Source organism: Mus musculus, chromosome 1 (genome assembly GCF_000001635.26).
Source record: "Mus musculus strain C57BL/6J chromosome 1, GRCm38.p6 C57BL/6J".
In the NCBI taxonomy this organism is placed as follows: Eukaryota; Metazoa; Chordata; class Mammalia; order Rodentia; family Muridae; genus Mus; species Mus musculus.
The window spans coordinates 40103803-40125697 of NC_000067.6; the positions used below are offsets into that span (position 1 = coordinate 40103803).

The 21895-nt window shown below is 44.2% G+C and overlaps 1 protein-coding gene across 14 annotated transcripts in view; it reads left to right on the forward strand.

The window, feature by feature from the left end:
- Positions 1-21428, forward strand: part of Il1r2 (interleukin 1 receptor, type II) — a 40539-nt gene extending 19111 nt beyond the window's left edge. For 9 of the 14 annotated variants that reach the window (XM_017317722.2, XM_011238437.3, NM_010555.5 and 6 more), the window contains 7 exons: positions 1462-1720; positions 8153-8333; positions 11222-11396; positions 14153-14215; positions 17107-17242; positions 19320-19462; positions 21239-21428. In XM_017317722.2, the coding sequence (XP_017173211.1) occupies positions 1462-1720; positions 8153-8333; positions 11222-11396; positions 14153-14215; positions 17107-17242; positions 19320-19462; positions 21239-21405 (1124 nt within the window). In that variant the 3' untranslated portion in view covers positions 21406-21428. Of the gene's footprint in view, positions 1-1461; positions 1721-2219; positions 3620-8152; positions 8334-11221; positions 11397-14152; positions 14216-17106; positions 17251-19319; positions 19463-21238 lie in introns of those variants that run through there. The other 5 variants (XR_003952762.1, XR_003952776.1, XR_003952769.1 and 2 more) reach the window with 4 other exon arrangements.
- Positions 21429-21895: the final 467 nt, after the last annotated feature.

A 21895-nucleotide genomic window follows, 5' to 3' on the forward strand; every position in this document is an offset into this window, starting at 1 on the left:
CATCCTCCCTCTAGCTCCCCTCCCTACCCCTTTCCCCACCCAGTTTTCTCCCTCTATCAATACCCTTGTCTATTCTATTTCTCCTTCTCAATGAGATTCAAGGGCCTCCCCTTGTTGTTTAGCTTCCTTGAGTTCGTGGAGTGCAGTTTGGTTATACTGTACTTCATGGCTAATATCTATTTATAAGTGAGTACATATCGTGTTTGGATCTGGGTTACCTCACTCATGGAGAATATCATGGATGATATCTTCTGGTTCCATCCATTTGCCTGCGAATTTCATGATGTCACTGTCTTTAAATAGCTGAGTAATATCCTGTTATGTACATTTGCCACATTTTCTTTATCCATCTTTGGCTGAGGGATGGGTAGGTTGTTTCCAGTTTCTGGCTATTACGAATAAAGCTGCTATGAACATAGTGGAGCAGGTGTCCTTGTGGGATAATGAAACATCTTTTGTGTATAGACCCAGGAGTTGTATAGCTGGGTTTTGAGGTAGAACTAATCCCAGTTTTCTGAGAAACTCCCAAATTGATTTCCAAAGTGGTTGTATAACTTTTTATGTTCACCAGCAAGAGAGGAATGTAGAACTTTAAAGGTAGAAATCACAAGCTTATCTGCACAAGGAAACCAAGAGCTTTGTGCTCTGCCAAGATTAGGTCATCAAGGCAACTTCAAAATAGCCCTTGAATGTCTGCATAAGATGATTATAGAAGCCCCCCTCCCCCCAAGCAGTCAGTCCTATCATAAGTGACAGCTGTATATCTCTGTATGAGAGTCACTGAGTCAGAGTTATTAGAAACTTATCTTCTAGCGACTGGAGTCAGAGACAAATGGTAGTGGGCAATCAGATGGACGCTTAACATAAGATGGAGTTTCTTTAGCTGTCATAGCTTTGACTTGAAATGGATAGTCTGTTACAGCCATTCCCCCTTACCTCTATTTACATAATTCAACTTTTAATATCAGCAAATGAAAACTGATCCTGTATTTAAATCTTTTAGAAAAGATTTAAATTTTTGCCTTTATCTGTGTGTGGTGTGGTGGTGGTGGTGGTTGTGTGTGTGTGTATGTGTAGGCAGGTGTCTTGGAAGACTAGAAAAGTGTCAGATCACTTGTAGCTAGAGTTACAGATGCTTGTGAGCATTCTGATGTAGATGCTAAAGAATTTCCAGCCCCAAATCTTTTTTTTTTTTTAAATTATAATGTGAACCTGGTCTATCTACCTCCACAGGATAGAAATTGAAATTGATGGTTCCAGATTATCATTTGGGAAGTCTAAAGTTGTAGTAACAGAGGGTACTGTCCATGGGAACCTGGGTGCAGGTCACTTTGCTGAGACCATGCAGAATCTTGCTTAGATGTGCTGTGTATCCTTGGTTTGGGTCCACCCTCATTTTGGGGACTTGTTTTGTGATGTGAGCAGGTTTGGGACCTAATGCCCACTATCTCTGACTTACAGTCCATGGAGACAACTGTCAGTTTCGTGGCAGAGAGTTCAAATCTGAATTGAGGCTGGAAGGTGAACCTGTGGTTCTGAGGTGCCCCTTGGCACCTCACTCCGACATCTCCAGCAGTTCCCATAGTTTTCTGACCTGGAGTAAATTGGACTCTTCTCAGCTGATCCCAAGAGATGAGCCAAGGATGTGGGTGAAGGGTAACATACTCTGGATTCTGCCAGCAGTGCAGCAAGACTCTGGTACCTACATTTGCACATTCAGGTAAGGCTCTTTGGGTCTGGGGTAATGTGGACTCAATGTCCAGGCAGAGGCAGAATGGACTCTAAGGTTTTCACAGTGACAATTGTACTTTCAAATTACATGAATGGCAATCCACACTATGTTCTCCTTTGTGTCCCTGCAAAACCTCCTGTGCTGTTTAGGAATATATCTATATCTATATATCTCTATCTATGTCTATCTTTTTTCTTCTTCTGTCCACTTGACATAAGCTAGCTTCATCTTGGAAGAAGGAGTCTCAATTGAGAAATTGTCTCCATCAGACTGACTTTAGGCAAATACATGAAACATTTTTCTGGTTAATGATTTATGTAGAAGAGCCTAACTCAATGTCTTAGTGTTTCATTGTTTTGGAAGAGACCCCATGACCATGTCACCTCTTATAAAAGGAAGAATTTAGTTGGGGCTTACTTACAACATCAGAGGTTTAGTCTGTTATCAGCATGGTGGGCAGCATGGGGTGAACAGGCAGACATGGTGCTGGAGAAGGAGCTGAGAGTTCTACATGGGGATCCACAGGCAACAGGAAGAGAGAGACACTGGGCCTGGCTTAGGCTTTTGAGAACCTTAAATCCACCAATCTGTGACACACTTCCCCCAACAAGGCCACACTTACTCCAACAAGGCCACAACCACCCCAACAAAGCCACTCCCATCCCAACACAGCCACACCCACTCCAACAGGGCCACACCTCCTAATCTCTCCTAAAGTAGTACTACTCTTTAATGACCAGGCATCAAATATACGAGCCTCGGGGTGGGGGTGGGGGCATTTTTACTCAAACCACCACACCCACTGAAGGTGGTGCCATCCCTGGTCAGGAGGTCCTGGGTTGTATAAGAAACTAGGCTGAAAAAGCCCTGTATAACAAGCCAGTATGCAGTGTTCCTTTATGGCTTCTGCTTCAGTTTCTGCCTCTAGCTTCCTGTCGTGATGTCATGATGGGTTGAAAGCTGTAAGCTGAAATAGACCCTCTCCATGGTACTTTTAGTCCCGGTGTGCCACAGTGTGGAAGTGCTTAGCTTGTTTGAGTGGTTCACTTAAAGACAGTCAACACGGTAGGCTCCATGTCTTACGTGTGTTATAACAATTTGTTTTTAAAAGCAGTAGGACATAGATTAGGGAGATGCATAGTGCAGCCCCTCTTCCTGCCCTGGAACAACTTTCATGACTGTTCAGTTTCCTTATTTGTGCAATAGCATTTGGATTAGTCTGATGCTCAGACTCCATCTGGTTCTAAAATTCTGCTGGGGATTTCCCATCTATGTCTTGTTTCTCTACCACGTGGAGTTAACAGTGAAAAGCACAAAACAAGTCTCCCTCCTTCTGGGGCTCACATTATGATGGTGGACAGATGTTACATATATGCACACAAAACAGATGTGTCTTGTGGGGAAAACATCACCAAGAAAAGTCACATCGGGGCAAGAAGCCAGGACTGAATGCTGTGCCGGCTAACAGGGCTCTGGGGATTTCTCTCTAGCGAGGTGACATTTGAGCAGAGACCAAATACACTACAAGGAGGGAGGGAGCTATGATCATGTCCAGACAAGAGGCTGTTCTGGTTGGCTTTCCATCAACCTCCAGAACTCCCTCTTCTTCACAAACCAAAGCTTATTCTTCGTTAAACTATAGCTATCCATCCATTTCCCGGCCCAGCCCCTGACAACCACCGATTACCTTCTGTCTCTGTAAACCTGCATCTTGTAGGTGACTCATGCAAGTGTTATAGCCCACATTGGAATCCGCTTCCTTTTCAAGGCTGACTGTTGCTGTCTTGTGGTGCAAACATCCCACATTCTGTTTGTCCATTTGTCCTTCCTTCTGCGATCATACAGGTTTGACCTGCTGTGTGGCTCTCATTAGGAATGCCAACTTGAGTAAGTACATAAGCTTTTGTTTGTGTTTCCGTATCACATGGCCATTTATGAATTTCTTTGATTTTCCGCAGCAGCTGCACTGACTTCCATCTCTGCAAGGGTTCTGTTGCTCTCCAGCATTGCCAACACTGGTCGCTTACTTATTTTCACAGTGATGTTCTAACGTGTGTGATGTGGCACCTTGTGTCCTTGGTTGTAGCTTTCTGTGTCTTCCTTAGCCACTTGTGTCTACTTCTTGGAGAAATGGCTACTCCAGTCCTTGCTGGTTTTGAGAACTGCATTGCTTACTGTAGGATTTTTGGACTGTCTTCTAATTAGCTGTACGACTTGGGGACACTTCACCTCACTCCGTGGCTTGCTTAGGCACTCTGTCAGTGGTGTCCTCCTTGTGAACATATTTACATTTTGGTGAGTTCTAAATTATGTCCATTTTTTTTTCTTTTAGTGTTTCTGTTCCTGGGTTCAGGGAATCACAGATTATTTCAAAGCAATGGAGCTTTCCCCTTCATTTTCTTCCTATACTCTTACACATTTAACTGCCATGTTTCAGGGCTGACATGCTTTGAGCTAGTTTTTGCCCGCAGTGTCAGGCCAGGGTGTAGGTCTGTTTTTGCATGAGCCCTTTTGCTTTCTCAACACTGTTCGTTGAAAGGATTGTTCTTCAGTGGTGACATGTTCTGCTGAGTCTCGAAGGGTAAAGTTGTTGGCATCATGTTCTTAATAGTTTGAAAGGACTAGGACACACCCTTGGCCTGACTGGAGAACAACCATCCCACTCCAGCTGGCTGCCCTGCTCCTAGGCCACTGCTCGTTCCAACCACTGCTGCCTTTAGAGTCCTCCTAGATTTCATTAACTTGTTTATAGAGAAATTGCCTAGCATATTGATACTTAGAAGAACCAGGCAGGGTGACATTCTTTGCAGGAATGGAGGAAGTTCAGACAATATCAGCCCCAGTCCTAGGGAGGTGTAAGAAGTGTGCATATGGGGTTGGAGAGATGGTTCAGTGGTTAAGAACAATGGCTGCTCTTCTAGAGGTCCTGAGTTCAATTCCCAGCAACCACAATCACATGGTGGCTTGAAAGCATCTGTAATGGGATGCAACGCCCTTTTCTGGTGTGTCTGAAGAGAGTGACAGTGTCCTCACAAACACATTCTGGGACAGAGACTGCCCTGCCCTGTTTGTGCTCTTGCTATTGGGAAATCATGTGACCTTTCTGTCACTCAGAATAGTCAATAAGTAAATCTTAAAAAAAAAAAAAAAGAAAAGAAAGAGAGAAAGAAAAGAAACATGCATGTGCTGGGAAGATGGCTCAGTGGTTAGAAGATTATGCTGCTCTTGCTGAGGAAGCAGGCAAGTGCTCTCTCCTGTACCGGGGAATAGGAACGTCTGCCGTGCTGCAGGCATAAAGCTGCTTTCCTCCCAGGCTTTCCAACTGACTTTCTCTGAGGAGCCTTACCAGGAAAACAGTAGAAAATCAAGCATGCAAACAACCACCACAACGAGGCCTCCATCTTGGAATTGGAAAGGAAAGATGGGGATCTTAGCCCCTCCCTTTTGTATCCTGACACTCCAGTTTATGTCTCTTCCCTGTACAGTTTGCTGGGGGTGAGATGGGCTAACCACAGCCTGGGGAAAAATAATTGGTGTGGGGAGAGTCATGGTCTGTGATCAATACGAGCACTGAGCCCTTTCAGGGCTCTTCCAGGAGGAGTTGCCAATGTTAGGAGAGGTGAACAGGGGCACACTGGACCATCCAGACACTGCCCCACCTGGGGATCCATACCATAAACAACCACCAAAACCAGGCACCATTGTGGATGCCAACAAAAGCTTGCTGACAAGGAGCCTGATATAGCTGTCTCCTGTGAGGCTCTGCCAGTGTCCAATACAGAAGTGGATGCTCACAGCCATCCATTGGACTGAGCACAGGGTCCCCAATGAAAGGACCCAAGGAGCTGAAGGGGTTTGCAGCCCCATAGGAGGAACAACAATGTGAGCTAACCAGCACCCTCAGAGCTCCCTAGGACTAAACCACCAGTCAAAGAAAACACATGGTGAAACCCATAGCTCTAGCTGCATATGTAGCAGAAGATGGCTTAGTCATCAATGGCAGGAGAGGCCCTTGGTCCTTTGAAGGTTCTATGCACCAGTATAGGGGAACGCCAGGGCCAGGAAGCAGGAGTGGGTAGGTTGGTAAGCAGGGGGAGAGGGAAGGGGATAGGGGGTTTTAGGAGGGGAAACTAGGAAAGGGGATAACATTTGAAATGTAAATAAAGAAAATATCTAATTAAAAAAAGAATTTTAGCTGATACTCTTATTTTTGTTGGGAAACAGATTCTGAGATTGAGGGGGTACTGACATCCTCAGTGTGTTCAAGTGTTCTTTGCCCCAGGGAAAATGCTTGCCTTCTCTCTCGACTGCGTAATGCTGGGCTTCAACTGGAGTGGAAATCTCCAGCGACTGCTAAGACATACTTAGGCATTCACAGTTCCAGGACATGAGGCTGCCCTGCCCTGTTCGTGCTCTTGCTATTGGGAAGTCACACGGCCTTTCTGTCACTCAGAGTAGTCAAGATAATACTGCCAGAACAAACAGTGCCCAGATCTCAGTGTTTTCTCCAAGGGGAACTACCAGATCAATAATGTGAACAAGCTTGGGGCTCTTGGTAGGTCTGGCAGGCGTGGTTTCTAGAAACTTCTAGTTTATGGGATTTCTAAGAGCCTTTGATGGTTTTTTTTTTTTTTTTTCTCTTACTAGCTACAGAGACTTAGGTTACTTCAATCTGTACTTAATTTACTTTAGTTGTAAACACTGGCCTAACCAGTACCATCCTGTAGATTTGTTACTAGACAGGAGATCAGTTTGCTGTTAAGCGGGTACCGAAAGCGCTCTTCAGTCTTCTCATTTTCATCTCATTGGTTTATTAGACCATTTTATATGCTTATTCACTGGATTTAGGATATTTTTCATTCCCCATCACAGTCTTTTATCTTCTTCCGACTCTGGGGTCTTTTTGTGTGCACGACACACCACGTTTAATCACGGGTGCTTGCAGGAGTGGGCTGTGAGTTACTAATGCCTGGTTACCCAGGACCTGCCTACAGTGAGTGCCTCACTTCGGTGAGGAGTGGGCCTCAGATGACCCTCTCCGTGCATTATGTAATGGAAGCCAGCCCAGTCTTATGCAGGTAACCACGCCCATCTGAATTCATGAGTACAGCCACCATGTCATGTCCAGAAGATGCTATTTCACAGCATTACCCCCAACGGCTGGGTCGTACATTCTTTCTGCTCCCTGAGTCTCTGAGTAGGTGATACGAGTGTCCCATGTAGGGCCAAGCACTCAGAGTCATTTATTCTTTCCATTTGTGCCACCTTGAGTCTCTGTATTGCCAGCCACTGAAAACAGAGGCTCCTCGGGTGAAGGCTGAGTGCAGCTTTCATCGATGGGTATAACACAAACAGCAGTAAGTTTTCACTTAGGAGCTATGGCCTCTCTAGCCTTGCAGAGCAAGTGTACAGAACCACGCACAGGTTTCTTCCTGGGGAGGAAGCCTCAGATCTACCCAGAGAGCCATTGGTTACCTCTGTTAGAGCCATGCCATTACTCCACCAGGAAGCTGCAGCTCACAAGGTCCACTTCTTTGGATGTATATATTGTTAGGCTTTAAAAATTTTTTTGGAAGTAATTTTTACACCTTTTTTACAATTGATTCTGATGGTCTCTCTCAGTTGGTGTGTTATTTATCATCGGTAGCTATTCATCTTAGGGTCTTAGCTAATAGAATTATATTTTTCTTATTTTATTTTGTTTCATTTTCATTTGTTTTGACTGCTGCAGTTAAATGCAGAGCCTCATCTAGGCAGAGCACATGACCAACCTGCCAGCTCCTTGTTTTTCTATTTTAAACATTCAATTTTATTAATCTCTTCCATCCCTTCATCCATTTTCCCTCACATTTCCAGCGCCACACACACACACACACACACACACATTTACCTCTGGCCTTTTCTCAGTTCTAAGGACAACATTTGGTGTGTTCAAGTCTTCCTCAAACACTTGATAGCATCATAGTCCTAGAATCATGGGCGGTCTGAAAAACAATCAAAGTATCTTTCCAAATTAGTTGTTTTCTCCAAGTTCCTGCTATATAGTTTTGTTCGTGTTTTTTTTTAATTAAAAAAAATTTTTTTTTTTAAGAGTCCAAACACAAAGTTCTCAGCAGTCTTCTGAAACTAGAAATCAGTTGGTAAAGCATTCTTAGGGGGAATCTCAGTGCCCTGGGCTCGGGAATGAAGCTTCTGCAGTGGTCCTTCATGAAAGGCACAGGGCACACAGCTTGTAGATAGCAGTCAGGCGTGATGGTTTTGTATCACAAGAAGTTAAAAACTCGCAGGAGGTAAGCCGCACTCTTCAAGGCAGGGCAGACTGGGTATGGCGGGGGCAGGAAGCTGTTCTTACGTTCATTTGGTTTTGTATTTCTGTCTTTCCAATCATTGCCTTTTTCCTTTTTCTTAACAAACAATTAGAAACGCATCCCACTGTGAGCAAATGTCTGTGGAACTCAAGGTCTTTAAGAATACTGAAGCATCTCTGCCTCATGTCTCCTACTTGCAAATCTCAGCTCTCTCCACCACCGGGTTACTAGTGTGCCCTGACCTGAAAGAATTCATCTCCAGCAACGCTGATGGAAAGATACAGTGGTATAAGGTAATGCTTTCAAAATGCATATGCCACAAAAATATCTCAATGGTTGTAGAACACATATGTAAAAATCTATTTGAAGACAATATATTTGTGTAGACACATAGATAATTATGTATTTAGAAATATAAGATTAATTAAAATGGCGATGATTAGATTAGTATTTTATGGTTTGGATAAGGGTCATGCAGGCAGAGTGTGAAATGATTTCAGAGTCAATAGCTGCTAAAGAGCTTTTTGAGTGTCACTTGCCTAAAAATAACTAGGAAAAACTGCTCAAAACAACCCTGTTAATTTTTTACAAAAATTTTATATCCATGTTTAAGATATCTTTTTTATTTTTAAAGCACAAGGCAACTTTTGGGTTGCAGGAATAAATACTGTTGCAGTTTCTCCTTTGTATCCTTAAGAAAAGTAGCAAATATTTTATGGCTTCTCTGTGAGGTCATTGCTTTTTTTAGGAGACATTGTTGTTTACAACGCAGGCTGCAAATTATAGCCTAGAGCTATCATCTGTCTCTGTAACTCATCAAGTATGGAGAGTTTTCAGGTTTTAAATGCTTGAAAAAAAATGAAAAGAATACTCAAGTGCATGTGACCATTGACTAAGGCTCACACTCCCATGTCCATAAGCACATTTGTATCGGGGTTTCCGTTTACGTATTTTCTTTGTCTGTTCCACTGTGTAGTAAGACAGAGACCGTGTGGTCTATGTGGGCAATAAACTATGTCCCATCTGGCTCTTATCTGTAAGGACTTGCCCACCCCTGATGCAGACTATAGAGAGATGCTGAGAAGGCTTGTATTCCTTTAGTCATTGATAAGAGTTCGTCCTTTAATCAATAGGTCAACCAGCTGATCGTCAGTATTAACATCAAGATGTGTACACACACACATGCACATATGTATGTGCACATATTTATATACACCGTAGCAATGCAATGCTGGAAACTTTAAAATGCCTTCCTGAAAGTAGTTTGTGCCTATGGATAAGCCTGGGGAACCACAGAGAGCCTTCTCTTGGTTTAGAAAGAGCAGGCAGAGGACACATACAGAACTCCCCTGCAGAGGATGAAACATAGATCTGGAAACAATGTGTCTGGGTTAGAAACCTTCCTTCTTTTAGTTTGTTGCATTTGCTTCCTGTCTTGTAGCTGTTGCTGCCGTGAGCAGGATGCCCGGCTTCCTGGAACTGTTTTGAAGGCTAGGGATGGAGTACTGTGCATGCAGCCCCTGCACCATGCTTAATCAATGGGGCTGGCATGGGATGTTAACAATAGCCGCGCCTCCCACAGTCCCCCTGAGCATTGCTAAGTACTTACTCTGCTCCCCCTGTTCTCACCTCAGGGGCAGGGGCTGCTCACTTCTCCCCTCTCCAGAGGACAGGGACAGAAGAAACTGACTCAAAGTCTACGTTTATAGAGCAACTGTCATAATGTGCCCTGCATTCATATTTGTCTACTCAGGCTAGGAGCTGTGAGATTTCCCCCCTTTAATTAAGTATATTTTGAAGAAGGGCCATGGCAGTCTCTGAAAGCCTTGATCTCTGATCACATTTTTTTTTCTTTTAAAGATTTATTTCTTTATTATATGTAAGTACACTGTAGCTGTCTTCAGACACACCAGAAGAGGGCATCTGATCTCATTACAGATGGTTGTGAGCCACCATGTGGTTGCTGGGATTTGAACTCAGGATCTCTGGAAGAACAGAGCCATCTGAGCCATCTCTCTGGCCTCTGACCACATTTTATCTCCTCCACTCCCTCTCTCCTTTCCACCTAATCCCTCCTTCCCAACCAACCCCTCCTTCCCACCCCTCCCTTCTCCCCACTCCTTCCTCCTCCTTCCCACCCCTCTCCCTTCCCCCCCAATCCCTCCTCCCCACCCTCTTTCCTTTCCACCCCTCCCTCCTTTCCTCTTTTCTTCCTTATCACCCCTTCCCCCACCGTTGACAGGGTTTCTCCATGTAGTTGAGTCTGGCCTCAAGCTCACAGTCCTCCTGTCTCAGCTTCTCAAGTGCTGAGATTACAGGTACAAAATACCATGCGCAGGGTTCTCGTGTACTGAGGCTATGGAACACTCAAGATGTTTTTACCTGGCCTACTCCTTCCATTTTCCCTGGAGGCCTTGCTCCCGAGGGCTCTGTTTTGTCAAGAACCTCTAGGACTCTATGTCTTTATGAGAAGATGGACCCCATCTCTCCTATTTTTCTATTTACAAAATTTCCTTTCCTGTAGTAAGTCCTAAATTGAAATAATTTTTAGATAAATTCCTCCAACATGGTCTCTTCCAGCCCTAGGTTTTCATGTCTTCCTGGCTGTTTAGTAGTGATTTTCTTTTCTTTTTTCTTTTTTTTAAAACAATTTTTCATTAGATATTTTCTTCATTTACAATTCAAATGCTATCCCAAACGTCCCTTATACCCTCCCTGACCCTTCTCCAACCCACCTACTCCCGATTCCTGGCCCTTATATTCCCCTAGTAGTGATTGTTCTTGATACTGCTCATAGTCAGAAGAAGGCAGTTAGATCTTAAGTATATTTGTACTTAAATGGTTTAAAATAACTTAATCTTTAAAAAAATGTATTCTTTTTTTTTTCTAAATGGAGCAGGGGGGCACACCCATGTCACCCTAGAAGCCAGGAGGCTTAGGCAGGAGAATCAAGAGTTTAAGTCTAGTGTGGGCTACATGACAAGATTCCACCCTAAGGGGGAAAAATTGGTCATTTCTCTAACAATACAGCTAAAAATGCGCCACAAAGACAAAATGGCCAAAGTAAGTATATGCCAGGGAATCTCTTGGGTTGTAGATTCCACATCGATTGACAACAACACTCAATGTTCAAGAGCGATGTTATTCTATAATGTAACTCTCAGATGCATCTCCCCTCTAGGGCGCCATACTCTTGGATAAAGGCAATAAGGAATTTCTGAGTGCAGGAGACCCCACACGCCTATTGATATCCAACACGTCCATGGACGATGCAGGCTATTACAGATGTGTTATGACATTTACCTACAATGGCCAGGAATACAACATCACTAGGAATATTGAACTCCGGGTCAAAGGTAAATACATACCACCGAGGTACCTGTCTTGCTTGGTTCTAGAAGCAGCTTGATAATAAATTCAGGATCACCTAAAAATCCTCGAATGTCTTTGGCATGAAGGAAAAAGAAAAACATGTTTATCAACTATTCTAGATGTTACTAAACCACGAACAAGATACTTTAAGACGTATAAGGCAGGGAGTTCTAAGAGAAGGAGAGTTAATTCTTGGTCAGGAAAGGGATGAAAGCAGGTATTTGAAGGTTGCAATGCTAAAACTCACCACTAGAGGGGGTACAAACTAAGGCGTCCTGGGAAATGGAAGGTTCATGAGCTCTGAGCTGGTACGGACACTCTTGTCAAGCCTTAAAATATACTTCGGAGGGACTGAGAGTTTACTGCAGTGGTTCTAAACCTGTGGCTCACGACCTGTTTGGGAGGTCACCTATCCTTCATGTCAGGTATTTCCTATATAATTCGTAACAGTAGTAATTTACAGTTATAAAGTAGCAACTAAATAACTTTATGGCTGACATAAAATGTCCACATGAGGACCTGTATTAAAGGGTCACAGCTTTAGGAAGGGTGAGAACCACCATTTTACTAGGTTTTTGACCAGAGCGCTGAGCAGAGTGCCAATTGTGGCTCTTTGTACAGGCTGACTACTACCTGCCTGAGAGTTTGACAACAGAAACCTTCAAAATCTTGATTTTTTTCCAAGAATTGGCATATTTTCACCAGCATAATGAAATCTTGGATATAGGCACAAGTTTAAACATGAAATTAGTGTATGCTTCATATATATTTTTTACACATAACCCAAAGATAGTTTGATGTGATATTTTGTTTACATCTTTTTTTGAGACGGGGTCTTGGGCTATACTTGGTCCAGTGGCTATAAGCTGGCTTCTAACTAGAGAACGTACTGTAGCTCTTCCATGCAGAGGTAACTCATGACTGCCACCAGGTCGACTATCACAGTATTTTAATTAATTCTGTGCATTCAAACAAAGTCTTACAGTATGGAATTTCCCACGCACAGCATTATATTGTTGCTTAACAAGTTTCAGGTCTTAGAGTAACTCAGATTTTGCAAACCCAGAGAAACGATGCTCGGCCTATGCCAGGACAGATTATACGTGAAAAGAACGTGATAGGCAGAGCTGGCCAGTATTGAACAGTCGTTTAATGTAGTCGTTTACCCCCAACTCTTACATGCTGGAGAGGAAGCGAGGTGAAGGGAAAATAGAATCAAATATGTGAGCCCCAGAGACTCATTCGTGTCACTATCCTGCCTGAACCGAAGCCTCTGGCCTATATTTGTTTTCCTGTCCTGTGAGAAGAGAACAGGCTCACATCTTCTTGCTCAGTTCAGGGTGGTGTCTGAGAACGGGCTTCACCACTCGTCTGTGTGATACTGCACAGAAACACTAGGGGGCGGCAGACCTGCGTATTGTACCGAGTTGTGAAACTAGGGCCACACAGTGGTTCTTAAATGGGGCTGCCCTGTCTGGCCTCAGTGGGAGAGGAAGCACCTAGCTTTGCAGAGACTTGAAGTGCCAGGGTGGGGTGGGGGTGGGGGATACCAAGGGGCGGGGCAGCACCTGCTCAGAGGAAAAGGGGCTGGGGGGAGGGGGAGGGGTTGTGGGAGGGGGTGACCGGGATCAGGGCAGTAAGTTCGATGTAAAGTGAGTAAGTAAAATAAAATAAAATAAAATCAATCAGTCAATAAATCAAATCAAATTTGATGAGTTGCACACGAGATAATTTAAAAAAAGTGGGTCCTGAACCAGACACAGTAGAGTTACCTGAGGATTCATCACACACACAATCCTAGTGCTCCTCACACAGGGAAGGAAGATCTGAGTGCTCCTCACATGCGCAGTCTGACTGTAGCGCCCCCCCCCCCGCCCCCCGCCCCCCCCACCCCCCGCCCTCAGACTCCAGTAGTACCTGCACAGGAGACTCTAAGGTCCTATGCAGATCTGATAAATAGGCGCTTGGGAGCTGAGGTGCTGTAATCTATATTTCCCAAGCACTTTACCTTCAAGGCCGTGGTGTAGGCACACCCTGGTCTCATCTGGTGCTTACATGGTAACTTAAGTGCTTGCTTTTTTAGTAGTAGAAACAAGAACAAGAAAAATGGGTCCAGTTGAGGGATGGCTCCCAACCCTCTTCTCACTCCCCAGCTGGCTCCTTTGCTCCACTTCAGGTGCCCAGTTTCTTCAAGCTGGTTCGAATCCTTTGGAGGTCCACTCCAACCTCCCTAAGGAGTTAATATGACATCAGTGACCAAGGTGTGTCACTGAATTTAGTTCCCAGTATGGGATTGGTCTTCCACACAGATGGCTCTCTAACCCACTTTCCGACCCCCCCCTTGCTCCCCCCCCCCCCCCCCCCCCCGCCTGCTCTTGAAGACATGGCTCTTTAATCTTGAGGGAGGGCAAAACATGCTGTGGAGACCATAAGTGTGCATTCAGGAAGCCCGGGAGAGGAATAGCTAATTGTTCAACGCAGAGCAGATAACGAAGACCATCTGCCAGAAGAATGTGTAACCATGGCCTCGTCCGGGAATGCCTCTGCCGGGAAAAGCATTGGCTTAAGATGCTCAGTTTCATGGAGAGGCCCATTTCCTTTGCCAGACAGAGGCGGAATCTCACAATGTCTGCTCCCATGGGGGCAGGGCCACTTAATTAGCTAAATAAGCAAATCTGAATCTGTACTGGAAACCAAGGCGACCTCCTCATGCAATCTCTTTTCCGTTCTATCTTCTCAGGAACAACCACGGAACCCATCCCTGTGATCATTTCTCCCCTGGAGACAATACCAGCATCATTGGGTAAGGATCTACAAGAATTGTGTGGCCCACGAACCCATGGTGGTGCCTGAAACCATCAGAGGGTTTGGGACCTGTGCCAGCTGACCACATTATGCTTTTGGGTGCACAGTGCCTGAGTGAGGCCCACGAACCACACTATGTAGGGGCCTGACATGACCACCGAAGGGACCTTTGTCTTCAAGTATTGTTTGGCAGTATTGCCATTCTTTGAGAGCAATGATACTTTATTTCCTGAAAGTTAGACCCACAAAAACCTAAATGTTACGGGGAAAATAATTTGGTAATAGTTATTAACTGTAGGAAGGGGGTCCACAGAGTTGGCTGGCACCTTTAGTACATTCAACTTAATTCTCGTTCTCAATATTTAGCAGCTACTCAGAATTCCTATAAGACTCTCTTTGTCAAACAGAGCCAGCAGCGACTGCAGATAGTTCCCCGTGATTAGAGTAGCTGGTATATTCACCAATGGTATGATGAAAAGGGGTTTCTGTTTTTACCCCTGCTGATGCAGGACGTCTGGCCAACAGACTTGTTGGATGGTCCGTAGTGGGTGTCCAGTGAAGGCACATTAGTGAACTGTAGCGATCCTTTCTGAAGCTCATGGGAGGGAAGGGCTGCCCATGTACTGAGCATCTACTCTGCCTGGTGGGTGTGCATTTCATGTCAACACTGACTCTCTCCGAAGGTCTTATTTCTACTGTTTACCACAAGAAAAGCCTCCAAGGAGTGATAGAGATATAGTGTACTTCAGAAACTCGGGGCTGGGGTCAAGTTTGGCTGTAGATTTTGGTCTGTGTGCCCGGGAAACTGATGTGGACATACCTTCTCATATGCTTGTTTCTAATGATGCAGGTTTTAGAGTTCTTATGCTCATTCATCAAGTTCTGGCTTCAGAGTCCGTTTTAGTTTTTTATTTTAAAAGATTTATTTTTTTTATTAGGTATTTTCCTCATTTACATTTCCCAATGCTATACCAAAAGTCCCCATACCCACCCCCCACTCCTCTACCCACCCACTCCCCCCTTTTGGCCCTGGCGTTCCCCTGTACTGGGACATATAAAGTTTGCAAGTCCAATGGGCCTCTCTTTCCAGTGATGGCTGACTAGGCCATCTTTTGATACATACGCAGCTAGAGTCAAGAGCTCCGGGGTACTGGTTAGTTCATATTGTTGTTCCACCTATAGGGTTGCAGTTCCCTTTAGCTCCTTGGGTACTTTCTCTAGCTCCTCCATTGGGGGCCCTGTGATCCATCCAATAGCTGACTGTGAGCATACACTTCTGTGTTTGCTAGGCCCCGGCCTAGTCTCACAAGAGACAGCTATATCTGGGTCTTTTCAGCAAAATCTTGCTAGTGTGTGCAATGGTGTCAGCGTTTGGAAGCTGATTATGGGATGGATCCCTGGATATGGCAATCACTAGATGGTCCATCCTTTCATCACAGCTCCAAATTTTGTCTCTGTAACTCCTTCCATGGGTGTTTTGTTCCCAATTCTAAGAAGGGGCAAAGTGTCCACACTTTGGTCTTCGTTCTTCTTGAGTTTCATGTGTTTAGCAAATTGTATCTTATATCTTGGGTATCCTAAGTTTCTGGGCTAATATCCAAGGTAAGTATCTAAAAGATTTATTTATTTATTTTATGTATATGGATATACTGTAGCTATCCTGAAAAAGGTATAGGATACCATTACAGATGGTTGTGAGCCAACATGTGGGTGCTGGGAATTGAACTCAGGACCTCTGGAAAGCAGCTCTTAACCACTGAGCCATCTCTCCAGCACCCCCCCCCCCACCACCAGCGTCTGTTTTAAAACAAAACATTATTATTAGTTCTGTTTGGGGTTGGCTTCAATGTTAACGTTTACCTGGAGGCCATAGAGGTAGAGGCCCTTGTGCATGGGTTCAAATTACTGGTGTTCCTCTTGCTTATCTGACTGTCTTCTCGAAAGCCAGAGTAGTAGAGACAGTGGTCGGTCCTGGTTTCCAGTTTGCTGGGTCTCAGGTGCTCTCCAGCTAAGTGGAGCCCAGTCCTGTCTGTGGCTTTGAAGGCACTGCAGTGCGTGGTGCAGTTACATGCCCACTTTTTGCTTGTGTGTTTTGTTTTATCCTAGCTATGAGCGCGGGTTCAGGCTTTCTGTACTCTAGGCATGACCTAGATATGACGGCCTGCCATAGCTGGTGGGAGCGTTTAAAGTCCCAGGGATAAGAAGTGATGGAGAGTTGCTGATGCTCTCTGAGTGTGACGTGGGGCCAGACATACTAACAGGCAAACTGTAGAAGCTGTATCTTCAAGAGTCCGAAGTGAGTCTTCTTTTCTATTGCCTCCTCTTTGGTGACTCAGAAAGAAAAATAATTTCCTGTGATTGAGGCAAGGGATTGGCATCATCGAAGTGCACAACAGTAGAGAAAGTATTGTCCTTAGATTGTGCCACTGGTTTTCAAAGGGTTAATTCTAAACCCAGACCCTCTTGGAATGAAGCATCCCATTGGGAAAATGTAAAGCTGAGGCCAGCAATGGCAGAAGAAAGAGTCACATGTGACGGGATATTTTTTGCAGTTAACATCGGTTGTGGAAAGAAACAGCTCTGAGTATTGAATGTTCTGTGGTATTACAGTGGCCTTGGTGAAACCATTCAAGTCTATGTGCTTTGGGGCTTTTGCCTGCTGTGTGGACCAGTGGATGGTGACATTTGGCCAATAGGTGCTAAAGCTTTACTTGAGCAGAGCTATTTGAGGAAACTAAGTTTCCTCCTAAAGAGGGGGTTAATTTCTGAGGGGTGTTTGAGAAGACAAGCAAGGCCCTGTGCTGAGAGCTTCCTGAAGATTGTGAGGTAAGGCGGCCCCTTTTCCTGCTGAGTTCTGACAATCCGTGTGTTCTATCTTGCTGTCCCCAGGGTCAAGACTGATAGTCCCGTGCAAAGTGTTTCTGGGAACTGGTACATCTTCCAACACCATTGTGTGGTGGTTGGCTAACAGCACGTTTATCTCGGCTGCTTACCCAAGAGGCCGTGTGACCGAGGGGCTACACCAGTAAGTGGGTGAGGGTCTCTGCTGTGATTTATTTTCTTCTGGAGCCGATGTCACATTCAGGGCCTGTTCACATGAAATACATACTATATAAAATATTATAATATATAATATGTATTATGTAATATATGATATAATATCAATACATATAATATTTTATAGATAATATCAATATATAATATTTTATATATAATATATATGTTGCAGTAAAAGTAACATTTAATAAAGGTATGAACTGTTAGGGATTCAGAACTTTAAAAAATTAAATTTTGCTCAACATTGTCTTAAGAACCAAGTGTTCTCTATACTTGTATGAGTTGCAGTTTGCTAGTTGACTCTTCAAACGTTTTTTTTCCTTGATTTTATTTTATTTTGTCATTGGTTATTTCATTTATTTACATTTTAAATGTTGATATTTTTTGCATGTCTGAAATATTTCAGTTGGTTCATTTCCATTTTCCACTTTGTTACACTCATGACTCTTAAAGATTTTCACCAGCTCTTGTAAACATTGTAAAGGCTTGACACAGTATCTGTACTAGACCTGTAGTCTGATATGTCTCTAGAGAGAGAGAGAGAGAGAGAGAGAGAGAGAGAGAGAGAGAGAGAGAGAGAGAACTGAATATAGACATCCATCTCCTCCTTTAGTTTTCATACTCTGAAAGCCGGAAGGGAAGGAGACAGAATCTGAAATCTCAACCACTTTGTTGTTGTTGTTGTTATTGTTTTGTTTTTTTCAAGACAGGGTTTCTCTGTGTAGCCCTGGCTGTCCTGGAACTCACTCTGTAGACCAAGCTGGCCTCGACCTCAGAAATCCGCCTGCCTCTGCCTCCCAAGTGTTGGGATTAAAGGCGTGCGCCACCACTGCCCAGCCCGGCTACTCAAGCACCTTTTAAGTAGCAGTCTTGCTACTTTGAATTAGCGTGGGCCTGGGCTTGCTACTCTTTTGGGAAAAGAGTAACAAGCATGTTTGTTTTAATGGGTACAATTACTGGATGAAAGTGCTGCATGGTGGTATAATTATTGGCTTGCAGTGTCACTGTAAGTGTCCAGTGTTAGTGGACTCACTGCTTACTTGGTCCTCCTAGTGAGCATGCTCTGAGATGCCTTTACTCCCTTGAATGGATAGTCAGGCCACCTCATTGGCTTCTGCTTACGTTACACATGGGAGTCACCCTGACTAGGACCATCCCCAAGCTGTCCAAAGCCTCTGGCCTGTGCTTGTTTCCCTATGAGGGAGGATATCCTTGAGGGCTGGAGTCCTGGAAACTCCCTCTGCCTCACCAAGTGGTGAGAAAGTCTAATTCCCCAAACTAGATTTTTCTGTTCCTACTTGATTATTGGAGGTATTTTTGATGACCCCAAAATGAAGTTTTCCAACTAAACCAAGAGGAGGGTATGTGCTTTTATTGTGACATATGTCCTGTTACAGAGGAGAGCAGCAGCAAGGACACATGGTCCTCTGGGACAGGCTAGAAAGTCTCTCAGATGAGCATTGCACACAACAACAAGTTCTGAGAATGCTTCAGAAGTTGTGGTCAGTTTAAACACAATGGATGTTTCTAATTTGAGAATGTCTGCCTGGTTATCCTGTAAAGGACAACTACTTCAGATACATACATCATGCTCTGCATACATACTTCATGCTCTGCATATGTACATCATGCTCTGCATACATACACCATACTCTGCATACATAATCGTGATCTACATATGTTATCATACTCTACATATGTTCATCATACTCTACATATGTACATCCTACTCTACATATGTACACAATGCTCTACATACATACATTATGCTCTACATATGTACATCATGCTCATATGTATATCATGCTGACTATGTATAACATAGTCAACATACATTATGTTTTACATATACACATCATGCTCTGCATACACACATACATTATGCTCTACACACATGCTCTACACACATCATGCTCTGCATACATACATCATGCTCTGAATACATATATTTTGCTCTACATCCATCCATCATGCTCTGCATACATACATACATACATCATGCTTTACATACAACATCATGCTCAATAGAGTGTTTTCTCACCCAGCCAGTACTCAGAGAATGATGAAAACTATGTGGAAGTGTCGCTGATTTTTGATCCAGTCACAAGGGAGGATCTGCATACAGATTTTAAATGTGTTGCCTCGAATCCACGGAGTTCTCAGTCACTCCATACCACAGTCAAAGAAGGTATGTATGGGGGGTGGGGGGAACTGAAAGGAAAAGGAACGCATTGAGTGCTTTCTGGGTGTTGGGTGGAAGCATGCGTATTTAGATGTCTTCTTGTAGGGCACTGAAAGCAAACATCAAACTCTGTGTGTGTGTGTGTGAGAGAGAGAGCGTTGTACATACATGTTCACACGTGTGTATTGTACATTCATGTTCATGTGTGCGTGTGTGCGCACACACACACATAGGTGTGCAGGTGAGTGTAGGGGCCATAAGTGGATGTTGGAAGTCTTCCACAATTGCTCTCAAACTTATATTTTTTTGAGACAGAGTCTCCCACTGAATGTAGAGCACATTGAATTGGCTAGACTGGCCAGGCAATACGCTCAACGATCTACCCATCTCCACTCTAGGGTTCAGGTTATAAATGTGTGCACCTGGCTTTTATGTGGCTGCTGGGAACTCAAACTGAGGTCCTCATGTTTGTTCAGCACACATTGCACAGGCTGAGATATTGCCCCAGTTGCTCCTCCTCCTCCTCACCCTCCTCCTCCTCTTCTTGGCATGTAAATGTGGTGTGTGTGCACATATATATGTGTGTTAATATGAGTGCATGTTCAGTGACCTCCCCCCCTTTCTCTGAATGTGCTTATGTGTGTATATGTATGTGAAAGCCAGAGATAGTCTTTCTCAGTCACTCCACACTTTATTTACTTAGGCAGTGTCACTCACTCTAACCCATAGCTCATCAACTGTATTAGTCTCTCTACAGCCAGCCAGCTCCAGGGTTCCCTATTTCTGTCTCATGGGTACTGGGCTTACAAGCAGGCTCTCCCATCCACATCGCATATATGTAGGACTGGGGATCTGCAGTCTGGTCCCCATGCATGTGCAGGTAAACACTTCATCTACTGAGCCACTCCATGCTCCACAAACCTCTGCTTTAAAAAGAATTATCAATAGAGTGGACATTTGGCATTGGGAGATTATACTCAGGTAAAAGTAAAAACCGAGCTGGAATAATTTTTAGTAAACATACAAACCCTTGCAGTGAGCAGAACACCGTGTCCTCCTGTCCTCTCTCTTGGAGCACCAGGGTTCGCTGAACCCACATCATCTCTAGAAGGTGATGGATCTCCTTATCTTAAACATGAAGCTGAAAATCTCTTTCCTGCTTTGTGTGGACCAGGATTTCAGGGCAGCAGGCAGCTGTAAGGTCAAAGCCATCAAATGGCAGGAAATCAGTATCGTCTACAAGGACATTTCAAAAAGAAAAAAAAAAACCTCAGTGATTAAATCTTATTGTTTAAATGCTGAGAAGGAAAGGGAGGTGCAGTTAACATAGTTTCTGCTGAGAGGGCACAGATACAATAACTTACAGACCACAGTAAACCTAGAGAGGAGTCCGAACACAGCTCTGGAGCAGTAGCCCGCAAACTGCCTTTGGGCCATAATAGTGTGCATGTCCAGGGAGGCAGCTGCAGGCATATTTAGGTTAAATTACGAAGATGATTTGTCCAAACCTCAGAATGGCAATGGATACTGAGCACATCTCCATTGCAGCTCTGAACCTTCCCAGCACCCACCTAACCCAAGCCTCTACTAGACCATAGGCACATCTCTCTGATGTCACAGGTGTCATCCTCAAAGGGCTTAGCTGTAAGAGACAAGTTTTCCAGAAATCAGTGTGCATTTATCAAGGAAAACAAACTCTGATGTTTTTCTTCCCTGTCAACCTATGGTGCCCTGTTCTGCAGGGAGGGATGCTCCGTCTCACACCCTCTCTTCCCTCTACAGTCTCTTCCACGTTCTCCTGGAGCATTGCGCTGGCACCTCTGTCTCTGATCATCTTGGTTGTGGGGGCAATATGGATGCGCAGACGGTGTAAACGCAGGGCTGGAAAGACATATGGACTGACCAAGCTACGGACTGACAACCAGGACTTCCCTTCCAGCCCAAACTAAATAAAGGAAATGAAATAATACGAGAGTGACCCATGTGGTTTCTTATGGGGGTGGGGTGGGGTAGGGTGGGGTGGGGTGGCTGTACTGCTTGAAAGGTTCTGTGTTTTGCTGTGTTGTTTAGCAAAGCTCTTCATTTGTAGCTGAGGTTGGAATCTTATGCTCTACTCTTCTCTGAAAATTAGTTCTGGGAGAAAATGTGGAGGGGAGTATGAACAACACTGCCCTTTGTGACCAATGTATGAGAACAAGCCATAGCAGCCATAGAGGTCTTGTGGAGCAGCTGTCCTCTGGGTCTGATCCTTACAGTCACGTCCCTCCTCATCCTTCCCAAGCAACCACGAAAAAGGGCACCGTTAGTCTTGAGTAAGACTGCTAACCTCCAGAGCACTTTAAAAGCTCATAACTCTTTCAATTAAAGTATGTTAATTTATATAATTAGTCTGTGTAGATAGGCTGATGGGAGACACTGGAGGGACAAAGATGGGTAAGA